Source organism: Triticum dicoccoides, chromosome 4B, assembly GCF_002162155.2.
Source record: "Triticum dicoccoides isolate Atlit2015 ecotype Zavitan chromosome 4B, WEW_v2.0, whole genome shotgun sequence".
In the NCBI taxonomy this organism is placed as follows: Eukaryota; Viridiplantae; Streptophyta; class Magnoliopsida; order Poales; family Poaceae; genus Triticum; species Triticum dicoccoides.
The window spans coordinates 478,658,485-478,672,405 of NC_041387.1; the positions used below are offsets into that span (position 1 = coordinate 478,658,485).

Below are 13,921 nucleotides of genomic sequence, written 5' to 3' on the forward strand. Positions count from 1 at the left end.
TGTCTAAACACCCTTGCATTACGCTCATTCCAGATCACCCATGAAACCAACATGGTTATCGAAGCCTTCGCTTTTCGGTTGGCGGTGCCCTCGGCGCTCAAACTCGCCCACCATTCCTTCATGGAGTCGTACAAGTGCCATGCGGACGTGTCCACGTCGTGGATGCAGAGCTTCTGAATCACCATGTTCCAGAGCCTGAGAGTGAAGCGGCATCTGAAGAATAGATGGGGACCGCACTCCTGCACCCCTCTGCACAAGGGACAAGGGCCACAGTTTGGCCAGCCTCGCCTCTGCAATCTGTCTGCAGTCCAGATCCTATCTTGAAGCGCGAGCCAAGCAAAGAACTTGACTTTCGGAGGGGTCCAAACCTTCCAAACCATTTGGTCCATGGGGGAGAGGACCAAGCCCAAAAACTGCGCCCTGTACGCGGAGGCCGCGGAGTAGTTCCCGGAAGCCGTGTGCTTCCAAAGGATGTCATCGCCGGCAAGCTCATCAAGGTGGACCTCTTGGAGCAGCGTCCATAGGGTGAAGAATTGTGAAACATGCTCAATGGAGGCCGGTGTAGGTGGCCTGATTTTGAGAATCCACGCGCTCTCCTTGAGGGCCTCCCGCACCTTCCAGCGCTTCCGCGAGGAAGCCTCATAAATGAGCGGAGCGATGTCTCTGGGCTTGCGACCCAGAAGCCAAGGAGAGTCCCAAAGAGGTGTCCGCGCACCATTGCCAACCGTGATGGTGGTACATGCGTAGAAAAAATTTAGGTCATCCGCATCACACGGGTTCCCACCTCCAACCCACAGCTTTGTGGGCTCCTTCCACTCATACCAAGGCCATCGCAGACGCAAGGCCCGCGCGAACTCGAAGGTGTTTAGGACCCCAAGCCCACCATAGTCAAACGGCCTACTGACAGTGTCCCAATTGACCTTGCACTTTGCCCCAGTTATCTTATCCGATCCCGACCAAAGGAATGCCGGCTCGAGTTTGTCAATGTTTTGCAGGATGGTGGTTTGTATGACAAGCGGCGTGATGAAGTAGATGACTTGGGAAGCGAGAACCGACTTGACGAGCGCCGCGCGTCCAATGGTGGTGATGTTTTGGCCCTCATATGTTGTCAATCTACTCGCCACTTTATCCACTAAGAATTGAAGATCAGCAAGCTTCAGCCTCCAAATCGACAGCGGTAGCCCCAAATAACGGAGCGGAAAGGCAACCCTAATAGCCGGCAGCCCAGCCCATGGGTTATGCGGTCCAAGTCGAGGTTGCCACATCTAATGGGCACCATTGAGCTCTTATGGAAGTTAGTGCACAGACCGGTGATGTCCCCGAATCCCCTCAGAATGTCCGCCAGGTTGTCCACATCTCTTTTGATGGGCGCAACAAACACAGCCGCATCGTCCGCGTAAAGAGAGGTACGCACGATGACCCCTCTCCCACGAATCTTGTGCAAAAGGCCTTTCCTAGTTGCCGTGTCGAGGATTTGCTTCAAAGGGTCGATGGCAATGACAAAAAGAAGAGGAGAGATGGGGTTCCCCTGCCGAAGCCCTTGGCCATGCTTGATGGGAGAGCCGGCTACCCCATTCAAGAGAACCCTCGAAGATGAGGAACAAAAGAGAGCCGCAATCCACTCCCGAAATTTGCTAGGGAAGCCACGCCTCCGCAGGAGGTCAAGCAAATACTCCCGGAGTCAAAGGCCTTGCGAATATTAATCAGGATCAGATACTGGGAGAAGAAACATTCAGCTTTCATTTCCAATAATAATCAGGAAAAGAAAGTAATCCTTGGGTAGAAAATGATGCTCCAGTTTGTTAACCTCAGTAGAACTCGAAGCGAAAAGAAAAACATGAATCACTACGCAAGTACTGCAAGACATGTCAATAGCTTCCTAAGGTTCACGATGGATAACATGAATCTACGCAAGCACTGGAAGACATGTAGTCATTGCATCGCTTCACACCTCAATAGTTTTGTTCCAGAAGTTCATACGCATCACAGCGTCAGTGCACAGAAGAAGAAAAAGTCTCATCGCTTCCTAAGGTTATACGGATCTAGCACAATGTCAATGGTAACACAACGGACACATGCCTTGTTTAAGGATCAGATACTTAGCTAGAGATCTTTTGCTTCTTGGACTTCTTAGGCATGACAAAGTCATCGTCGTCGTCGTCATCTGTGTCGCTAGATGCCTTCCTCTTCTTTTGTGATGTGGTTTTTCCCTTTGTGGCTGAGTTGGTTTTGACAAAGTCGTCGTCATCTGTGTCGCTAGATGCCCTCTTCTTTTGTGCTGTGGTTTTTCCCTTTGTACCTGAGTTGGTTTTCTTATCGCCTAACAGCAGTACCTTCTTGGTTGGAGAACTTGCCCTTCTCTGTGTAGAAGGCGTTTTGACCGGTGACCTCAGTTTCTGACCCAGTTTCTTCGCAAAGACCTCTGTAGCCACATCCAGCGGTAGCAAACCCCATTCCATCAACCTGTACATCCAAATGGTTACTTGCTTACATCAGAGGAAATATTAGTGTATGCATAAAATGTAAAAACCGGACATGAAAGAATAACAATTTCAACACACAAGCTACAAGTAATTACTATCAGAATGAAATATTATGCTACTGTATGAATCGGTCAGGAGCGACTGATAAGTGGAAATCTAACTAAAAACAAGCAAGGTTTGTTAGTAATTGATGATGAAACAAGGTAACATCTCTGACTCATGGCCCTCATGTATACCCAAGAAAAACGGACCTCGGCTGCAAGCAGAACTTGTTTCATAACAACAATTGAGAGGTACAAGGCAGAAGCATACAACCTAACAAACAACACTCACACCACCAAGCTGTTTTATAGCTCAACAGTAATGTGTGCTATAAATGTTCTTATATGGAACCTGCACCAGGCCACCAACCAGTTTTTGGAAAACACTACTAGGCCAGGATTTTATTATCGTCGTAAGCAAATAACCATTTAGATTCTGTGGCTGACCTTCAATATTTAACACCATAAATCAGTGGAGATTAAAAATTCTGGTGCTTTTAAGTTTTAACTGAACTTGGTTCACCTTTGATATTGCATTAATCTACCAGCAGCTCATCATAATAGCTTCATGTTAGTTCGGCAGTGCAAGACGCAATGATCACTTTATTGTGTTCAGAAATAGTTTAACAATTTCAGATTACTGATGTTCCACAAACACAGAATTGCATTATCAGTCGAGCACAGTGGTACAAGTAACGCTGGCTATATTGTAGTAAGTTCAGTATTTATCAAATTTAGAGAACATGTATACAAATACCAATGTGTTTCGATTTATATCTCGTTTCCCAGCTTCTAAAAGGAACTCTAACCCATCCCAAAAAAATCCTTACCTACCCAAAAATTGCCACCGTTGGGAGTTAGACCCATCTAACTCATCCCCAATACCCCTTCTAACTACCAAGAAATTTTTGGAAGCTCCCAAAAAAAAAAGCTTTGGGAGGTTTTGCTCCCTCCCAATACTTTTTTTGGCAGGAGAAATTTTCCTTCCTCAACGGTCACCTCCCGCCACCGTCAAAGTTGCCCCCGGCAACAACTCCGGCCAAGTCACCGGCTCTGGTGAGCCACGCCGCCGCCTATGTACGCCTCCTCCAATCGCCAGCTCTGGTGAGCCACGCGGCCGCCTATCTCCGCCTCCTCCCACCGCCGCCGCACCACCTCGCGCCACCAAGCCAAAGCTCATGGCCACCACAGCCACCGCGCTGGACCACCCCACCTCCCGAGCTGAGAAGCGGCCTTCAGCGTCGTTGACGCAGAGGGAATCAGGGGATAGGGTCATGGCATATTGCCCCCCTCCATCCACCGCGACGGCCATGGCGAGCTTTTGCCTGCCACCCATTAGACAAAATGGCCAAAAGATATTTTCTTTTTCTTGTAATAATGTGGAAATATAGCTGAAATGTAATCTTTTTATGCAAAAGGATGTGTGAATTAGCCAAAAAATGGGAGTCAAGTTTAGGCGATGGCTCAGTTCCCAGTCTCCCAATACCCAGAAATTATTGGGAATTAGGTTTTGGGACTGGGTTTTCGGGAGTCAAGTTTTGGAGATGGGTTAGAGTTGCTTTAAGATCATGAAATTATGAGGTGGAGAATTCTCTAACTTATTCCTAATAAAAAATACATATTCAACTAAAATTCAGGGGGTTCTACTGTGATTTTTGGAAACAAGTTTGTTTAAATACCCTGTACAAACTATCATTATATCTAGTTGGCTAGTCCAAAAAAAAAAAACAGGTATAGTGTTTCATAGATGTGGTGTCTCACCAAAATGCAGCCATTTCACTATTGGGCACCTGCTCATAGAGCGATTCATAAAATATCCTCAATGGATCCCTCTGTAACAAGAAGAAAAACGATTATTGGTCCGTACGAAAGGAATCAGAACATATCAGATAGGGAAATGTCATAATGTTTATACTTCAGGAGGAGGATCATGTTTCTGCCCTGGCAATTCATACACCTTTCTCTCCTTCTTCACCACAATAGCCCCCTCCACCCCAGCAGCCTTCTTTTCATCTTTCTTGATACCAACTTCCTTCTTTATTTTCTTTTCCTCCTTCAATGAATCAAGAAAATAATTTAGAACTATAAACAACACAACATAAATCATGAAAATGGCATATACCTTTGTATCATATTCATCTTTTGGTTTCTTAATCTTGGAAATCTTGGGTTTGCCCGCAGCTGGACTTCTCTTCTGAGATTTTGGCTGAAAAGTCCACAACTACTAATCTCAACAACAGAATCGACAAAATAAATCTGGAACAAGAGAAGAAGAACTGTGACCTTGCATTCATCATCAGAACCGGTTTCTTCTTTCTTTACTTTAGAAGCCTTCACCTTGCTATTGGAAATGCTTTTCTCCTTCTCCTTTCCCTAAAAGACACAGCAATGTTATCTTTATACAAGGAAAGAAAGACTGGGAGAAACCAGTAAACTAAATCCAATACATCTCAGCTGAAGGTAATTTTGTAACAGAGAAAATTAAATAAAATGGATATGCTACGAATCGCTGTGGGCAGCTTGACAACCCTCCAATTTTTCTCTAACTGAAAATGTCATCCGGCGACATGTCCAGCTCTAAGAAAATATTGGCAAATGAGTTTACGAATCCTTAGTAATCGCAAAACACTCGTAAGAAATCCTCGTGTGTCAATAAAAATTACAGTTTTGCTAAAGCACATCTAGATGTGCCATAAGTATTGCATATCTATGTCCTATGTCATTGATCTTACGCGGAGATTTGTGTGGGTAATTTCTTTTTTCTTTTTCTTTTTCTTTTTATGCTTATATTGAGTCACTTAGATGTGCAAGAACTAGGGCACATCTAGATGTGCAAGAACTAGGGCACATCTAACCTAGACAGACCTATAGAAATAATTGAACCGATCTATAAAATTGACATGCTGCTCACACAAATTGGCACCGAAAATATCCCTAAAGATCCGAATCGAACCTTCTTTCCCCGCGAAACCGGAGTGTACTCATCTGCAAAATCCTCGTCGTCGTCGTCTTCCTCCTCCTCCTCGTACTCCTCCTCTTCCTCCTCGTACTCCTCCTTTTTCCCCTTCTTTGCACCCCCATTGCTCGCTTTTTTGGCCCGAGAACGCGCAAGCGGAATGTTATCATCGTCGTCCTCCTCCTTCTTGACCTTGGAGGCACTCGCCGTGCTCGCTTTCTTCTTGCCTCGAGAGAACGCCAGCGGAACGTCGTCTTCATCGTCTTCGTCGTACTTCTCCTTCTTGGGCGGATTCTGCAGCGCCGCAGTGCCTGCGGAAACGGCGGCGTCTTCTCCGGCCATTGCTGCGGTAGTGGTGAGGCGAGGGTTTCGGCTTTTCGCGGTCGGTTTTGGGGGGTAATGGGGGAGAGACCCGAGGGCCCGAGCTGGTGGACAAGGAGGAATAACGACAGAGGATTTAGACAGAGGGATGAAGGATGCCCTCACCAGCGCCGGCGGTCGGACGGCGGCGCTGGGGCGCTTGCGCCTATCGGCTGATGGGGAAGAGGGAGAGGCGGCGGCGCTCCCTGTGGTGCCTTCTGTGGTCCGGACGAAGGAAGGGAAAGAGCGGAAGGGGTTCAATCCCGGATGACCAAAGGCCGGTATTAGGCTGGGCTGCCGAGAAACAGTCTGATTCCCCCCGGGCCGCCACTATGATTCAAGTTGGGCCACGCAGGCTTCGTTGGACTGGGAAGGCAAATCCCCGCGGCGCTGTTAGCCCGGCTCAGTGCGGCTGGGCCGTTTTTCTTCCGTCCTTTTCTTCTTCTGGTTTTTTCTGCGTATTTCGTTTTTCGTTTTTTCTTCTGAGTTTTCTGATGGTTTCTTTCTTTCTGTCTTTATCTTATTCCTATACATATTTTTTATACATATATAAGTTTTCTTATAATGCATGTTGAATATTTTTTCAAATATGCTATGACCATTTTCAATATATGATGAATATTTTTATGCGCGATTAACATGTTTTAAATATACGAGCATGCACATTTCCCATTTTATGTAATATAGTGTATTTATAAACTGTTTAAACTAAACAAAAACAGTTCTTTGTTATCTATCTAAATATGTGAAATATGTTTTCAAAAATAAACAAACCACATAAGCACATGTGTTCCCTCCATCATTCCACGCTTAATTAAAGCGTGGAATAGGAGGTCGCGAGAAGAATGAGGGGAATAGCTCGGTTGTGGTTAGGCTTCTTCGCATCTCATGGGCCATGGTATGGTAGGCTGGTTTTTTCATAAAGTTTTTTTTTCTTCGTTTCATCCGGGTTTCTTTTGCACTTATGGTTCTGCATTCATTTATGGGAGCCACTAATTGGCTGGTGCCCCTGCAGGGGCTTGCAAAGGAGCACCCGTTCTTGTCGCTTGGTGCTCGCAAGCGAGCCAAGCGGAGCAGATGTATGGCGTGACAGTGTGTATTATAATTTGTGTTTTTTGTTTTTCTTTTCTATTGAGTTTTTTTCATTTGTTTTTCTTTTCTATTGAGTTTGTGTTTTTTGAAGTGCAGTGCATTGCATGATGTGTGCATAGGTACTATGTGATGACGTGTGTTTCACGTGGTAGCACATGTGTGCTTTGCCACCCACGAAGCACATATGTGCTCTATGGTGAAGCACATGTTGTGCTACCCGGGGAACACAACTTACGCTACACGTGAATATACTACATTATGAGAGAGCACAAGTATGTTACCACCGTGAAGTTCACGTTGTTATTTTGTGAAGTACAAGTTAGCTATCAGTGGGAGTAGAAATTGCATTCGAAAAATGTTTGTCAATATCTATCAATGATGGATCTTATATTAAAGATGTCAACGTGAGAAATACAACAATAAAAATGATTCGTAATTTGAACGCTTCGTTTAAGAGATATTTCATTGTAAAAGTCAGGCATATAAAATCCACGTGCAATCAACCATCTCATCTCCTCTTGTTGAAAAACCAATCAAAATACTCTAATGGCTACAAACAACGCACATGTGTTGCACTGCTTGTCTCCATCAGAGGCCTTTGGGTAAACTTAACAAGGTGTTAGAATAAATCTGAGACACTTCGTCGATCATCCAAAGACCAAGCAATCACACGAGCATGATACCGAGATTTGTTAACGAGGTTTACCGATATGGCTACATCACCGGGACCTAACTATGGGCGTTCATCCCCGTGACACCGCTACAATACCGCATCCAGTCGCCTTGGGCGCCGACACATGCAGTCGGCTTCCCCTGCGTTCCAGTGCTATTATGTTGGCATAGGTTACATCGTGTGTCTACCCCCGCTATATGTGAGAGGCCTAGGATACAAGTGTCCTACTTGGACAGGACTCCATATCCTATCTAAACACAATACTAATACAAGTCCAACTGTAACCTACATAGTACACAATATTCGACACAACTCTAACAAACTCCACCATGGCGAATATTCTCCATCATCTTGGATTCGTCCATGCGTCAAACTTTCATGTACATTGAACTTGAGTTTATCCCATGAGTACCGCCGCTACTCCAAAGACTCCATATGACTCCACTTGCAACTTGTAGTCCCTTCTTTTCTTGACCACAGTCAACACTGGAGCAAAATTAAGTTCCTTGTCACTCTAGTTTGTGCTCCCAACTTTTAGAGTATCAGTCCAACGCCATCACACACTGATCGCCGACCTGTGTGAAAGTGAACAAGTCACATATTGGGTGTCACGTAAGAGTTACCTGAACTCAACATCGCCGCTCCATTCTTGACCGTTTTGTCTGAAACTTGAAAGAATTTCACTATTGGTTGTAGTTATTCCGAGCCAAATTCGCAGTTGTCTCACCACATGTATGACCACCAGAGCCTTGGTCCGTCTTCATGTCCCGTGCATACCGCATGCCTCACCGCTATTACTGCGTCGAGCCTACGCTGTCCCCGCCGAGTCTCAAGGGTCACAAAACCACACCACTCAACCCCCACGGTAGAGTACCATCGATCATCACCAATCGATGACTGATACGTCTCCAACTTATCTATAATTTTGTATTGTTCCATGCTATTATAGTATCCATATTGGATGTTTAATATGCATTTATATGATTTTTATATGATTTTTGGGACTAACCTATTAACCTAGAGCCAGTGTCAGTTCCTGTTTTTTCCGTGATTTTGAGTTTCACATAAAAGGAATACCAAACGGAGTCCAAATGACCTGAAACTTTACGGTGATTATTTATGGAACAGAAGAAGCCCATGGAGCATCGGAGACGGACCAGAACAGACCCGAGGCCACCACAAGGGTGGAGCCCCCCCCCTAGGGTGCGCTCCCCTATCTTGTGGTTGCCTCGTCGACCCCCCTGACTTGCCCCCGATGCCAACACCTCTTATATATCCCCAAACCTCCAGAACAGAATCTAGATCAGGAGTTCCGCCGCTGCATGCCTCTGTAGCCACCCAAAACTAATTGGGACCCTGTTCCAGCACACTTCCGGAGGGGGGAACCATCACCGATGACCATCTTCATCATCCCGACTCTCTCCATGACAAGGAGGGAGTAGTTCACCCTCGGGGCTGAGGGTATGTACCAGTAGCTATGTGTTTGATCTATCTCTGTCTCTCTCATGTTCTTGACTTGGCACGATCTTGATGTACCGCGAGCTTTGCTATTATAGTTGGATCTTATGATGTTTCTCCCCCTCTACCTTCTTGTTATGGATTGAGTTTTCCCTTTGAAGTTATCTTATCGGATTGAGTCTTTAAGGATTTGAGAACACTTAATGTATGTCTTGCATGTGCTTATCTGTGGTGACAATGGGATATTCACGTGATCCACTTGATGTATGTTTTGGTGATCAACTTGCGGGTTCTGTGACCTTGTGAACTTATGCATAGGGGTTGGCACATGTTTTCGTCTTGACTCTCCGGTAGAAACTTTGGGGTACTCTTTGAAGTTCTTTGTGTTGGTTTGAATAGATGAATCTGAGATTGTGTGATGCATATCATATAATCAAACCCGCGGATACTTGTGGTGACATTGGAGTATCTAGGTGACATTAGGGTTTTGGTTGATGTATGTCTTAAGGTGTTATTTTAGTATGAACTCTAGGGTTGTTTGTGACACTTATAGGAATATCCCAATAGATCGATCAGAAAGAATAACTTTGAGGTGGTTTCGTACCCTACAATAATCTCTTCGTTTGTTCTCCGCTATTAGTGACTTTGGAGTGACTCTTTGTTGCATGTTGAGGAATTGTTATATGATCTAATTATGTTATCATTGTTGAGAGAACTTGCACTAGTGAAAATATGAATCCTAGGCCTTGTTTCGAAGTATTGCAATACCATTTTCACTCACTTTTGTTACTTGCTACCTTGCTGTTTTTATATTTTCAGATTACAAAAACCTATATCTACCATCCATATTACAATTGTATCACCATCTCTTCGCCAAACTAGTGCACCTATACAATTTGGCATTGTATTGGGTGTGTTGGGGACACAAGAGACTCTTTGTTATTTGGTTGCAGGGTTGTTTGAGAGAGACCATCTTCATCCTACGCCTCCTATGGATTGATAAACCTTAGGTCATCCACATGAGGGAAGTTTGCTACCGTCCTACAAAACTATGCGCTTGTAGGCCCAACACGAGTCTACAAGAAGAAGGTTGCGTAGTAGACATCAATGACGAGTTTCACGTTTCCATCAGACCACTAGGCTCCAGTCCGAATTGCGTGCCTCTCACTTTTTTTCCCACTAAAATATGCTTCAATTCTCTGGATCCTTACACCGAAGCCCCTCAATCCAGCTCCACCTTCAAACATGACTCCATCGTATATGATCAGTCCACCCTCACGCCACATCGACTTCAAGCTCTCATGTGCGCACCGTATTGAATCAACCCCGCGTCATAGTCTTGCCAAAGCCACACAAGCCTTTAGGCATGCGCCATGTGTTTCCACGCCCTAGAAGTCGGTCACCATCAGCATCACGCTCCTATGTCGCTGTCACCAATCCCACCACCGTCTTCTGTTCCAACCGACTTACGTCGATCCGTCAGACTATGTAGTCCAACCCAGCCGAACTTGTCCGGCTGTATGACACGCTCGAGGCTCCCAAATCATCTTTCATGAATTTCCATCCATCACATGATAATTCCATCACCACTGACATGACTTCCCGCAACGCCTTGAAGCTTCCCTGTTGTGCCAACAAATCTTTCACCCATATATGCCATAAGCCAAGGTTTTTAGTTCCGTTGAACTTCTCCACCTCAAACCAGGCATCCGTTGGCGCCATGGTTCTTCGTACGGTTGACCTTGTGAAAAACACATGAGCAATCTCCCTATGATGCACAAGTACACAACACATCCGTGTACTACTAGCAAATCCGACCAAACTTTGGTCTTCATGTCTCTCGTCTCAACTCAACTTCCTGATGCTAGCAATTGCCTTTTTGTCAAAACGTCCTGCTACTCCAATGGATGTCTAACGTGATGGATATTTTCTTCCAGATTGACCTGCCTCCGTCTGTGTCGTACGAGGACTCAGTCCTCTTTTCTACACTACTATTAAACAAGAAAACATCATCAGGGCGAACGGAAACTCTGCCGTACAAACAACCCACGCCCGCATCAGTCTACAGGTAAACCCACGTCCTTTTCTCATCTAAAAAATGGTAACAACCCACGGCCAATTTACACGGAGAGTCATATACGGAAACAAATGAGCTAACTTAGCGAGCGTCCAGATTACATGCCCCGTCGCTGCCTTGCGCAGCCGATGACGGCCGCGACGAGGAGCTCGCCGAGTCACTCGATGACGGCCACGACGACACGATGTTCCCCAACACAGGTGCAGCCATGATATGTCCATTTTGCATCATGCTTCTATATTGATATTTATTGCATTATGGGCTGTTATTACACGTTATATCACAATACTTATGCCTATTCTCTCTTATTTTACAAGGTTTAGATGAAGAGGGAGAATGCCGGCAGCTGGGATTCTGGGCTAGAAAAGGAGCAAATATTAGAGACCTATTCTGTGCAACTCTAAAAGTCCTGAAACTCCATGAAAGTCATTTTTGGAATTAATAAAAAATACTAGCGAAAGAATCAACGTCAGGGGGCCCACACCTGTCCACGAGGGTGAGGGGCGCCCCCCTTAGGGCGCGCCCCCTTGCCTCGTGGGCCCCCTGACAGCCCTCCGGTGGCCATCTTCTACTATATGAAGTCTTTTACCCTGGAAAAAATCATAAGCAAGCTTACGGGACGAAACTCCGCCACCACGAGGCGGAACCTTGGCGGAACCAATCTAGGGCTCTGGCGGAGCTGTTCTGCCGGGGAAACATCCCTCCGAGAGGGGGAAATCATCACCATCGTCAACACCATCGATCCTCTCATCAGGAGGGGGTCAATCTCCATCAACATCTTCACCAGCACCATCTCCTCTCAAACCCTAGTTCATCTCTTGTATCCAATCTTTGTCCTAAAACCTCAGATCGGTACCTGTGGGTTGCTAGTAGTGTTGATTACTCCTTGTAGTTGATGCTAGTTGGTTTATTCGGTGGAAGATCATACGTTCAGATCCTATATGCATATTAATACCCCTACGATTATGAACATGAATATGATTTATGAGTAGTCATGTTTGTTCCTGAGGACATGGGAGAAGTCTTGCTATAAGTAGTCATGTGAATTTGGTATTCGTTCGATATTTTGATGAGGTGTATGTTGTCTTTCCTCTAGTGGTGTTATGTGAACGTCGACTACATGACACTTCACCATTATTTGGGCCTAGAGGAAGGCATTGGGAAGTAGTAAGTAGATGATGGGTTGCTAGAGTGACAGAAGCTTAAACCCTAGTTTATGCGTTGCTTCGTAAGGGGCTGGTTTGGATCCATATGTTTCATGCTATGGTTAGGTTTACCTTAATACTTCTTTTGTAGTTGCGAATGCTTGCAATAGGGGTTAATCATAAGTGGGATGCTTGTCCAAGAAAGGGCAGTACCCAAGCACCGATCCACCCACATACCAAATTATCAAAGTAACGGACGTGAATCATATGAGCGTGATGAAAACTAGCTTGATGATAATTCCCATGTGTCCTCGGGAGCGCTTTTCTCTATATAAGAACTTGTCCAGGCTTGTCCTTTGCTACAAAAAGGATTGGGCCATCTTGCTGCACCTTATTTACTTTCATTGCTTGTTACCCGTTACAAATTACCTTATCACAAAACTATCTGTTACCGATAATTTCAGTGCTTGCAGAGAATACCTTACTGAAAACCGCTTGTCATTTCCTTCTGCTCCTCGTTGGGTTCGATACTCTTACTTATCAAAAGGACTACGATAGATCCCCTACACTTGTGGGTCATCAAGACTCTTTTCTGGTGCCGTTGCCGGGGAGCGCATCGCTTTTGGTAAGTGGAACTTGGTAAGGAAAAATTTATATAGTGTGCTGAAATTTACTGTCACTTGTTACTATGGAACATAATCCTTTGAGAGGCTTGTTCGGGGTATCTTCGCCCCAACCAGTAGAGCAAAGAGTTGCTCCTCAACCTACTGAAAATGTTTACTTTGAAATTCCTTCGGGTATGGTAGAGAAACTGCTAGCTAATCTTTTTACAGGAGATGGAACATTGCATCCCGACTTGCACCTAATCTATGTGGATGAAGTTTGTGGGTTATTTAAGCTTGCAGGTATGCCCGAGGATGTTATCAAGAAGAAGGTTCCATTTATCTTTGAAGGGAGAGGCATTGACATGGTTTAGGCTATGTGATGATATGGGATCATGGAACTACAACCGATTGAAATTGGAATTTCATCAGAAGTTTCATCCTATGCATCTTGTTCATCGTGATCGTAATTACATATATAATTTTTGGCCTCGCGAAGGATAAAGCATCGCTCAAGCTTGGGGGAGGCTTAAGTCAATGTTATATTAATGCCCCAATCATGAGCTCTCAAGAGAAATGATTATTCAAAAAATTTATGCTCGTCTTTCTCTCAACAATCGCTCCATGCTCGATACTTCTTGTGCTGGGTCTTTTATGATGAAGACTATTGAATTAAAATGGGATTTATTGGAAATAATTAAACGCAACTCTAAAGATTGGGATCTCGACAAAGGTAAGGAGTCAGGTATGACACCTAAGTTTGATTGTGTTAAATCTTTTATGGATACCAATGTCTTCTGTGAATTTAGCACTAAATATGGACTTGACTCTGAGATAGTAGCTTCTTTCTGTGAATCATTTGCTACTCATGTTGACCTCCCTAAGGAGAAGTGGTTTAAATATAATCCTCCCACTGTAGTAAAAGCAGTTGCACCTATTAAAGTTGAAGAAAAGATTATCACTTATAATGATCCTATTGTTCCTACTACTTATATTGAGAAACCACCTTTCCCTGTTAGGATAAAAGATCATGC

The 13,921-nt window shown here is 44.7% G+C and overlaps 1 protein-coding gene across 1 annotated transcript; it reads right to left on the reverse strand.

Moving 5' to 3' along the window:
• Positions 1–1,905: 1,905 nt before the first annotated feature.
• Positions 1,906–6,081, reverse strand: LOC119290986 (ABC transporter F family member 4-like). Its single transcript, XM_037569670.1, has 6 exons — positions 5,478–6,081; positions 4,808–4,897; positions 4,647–4,730; positions 4,440–4,577; positions 4,286–4,356; positions 1,906–2,463 (listed from the first exon to the last, which is right to left on the reverse strand). The coding sequence occupies exons 1-6, from the start codon at positions 5,820–5,822 to the stop codon at positions 2,100–2,102; spliced, it is 1,092 nt and encodes a 363-aa protein (XP_037425567.1). The 5' UTR covers positions 5,823–6,081; the 3' UTR covers positions 1,906–2,099.
• Positions 6,082–13,921: the final 7,840 nt, after the last annotated feature.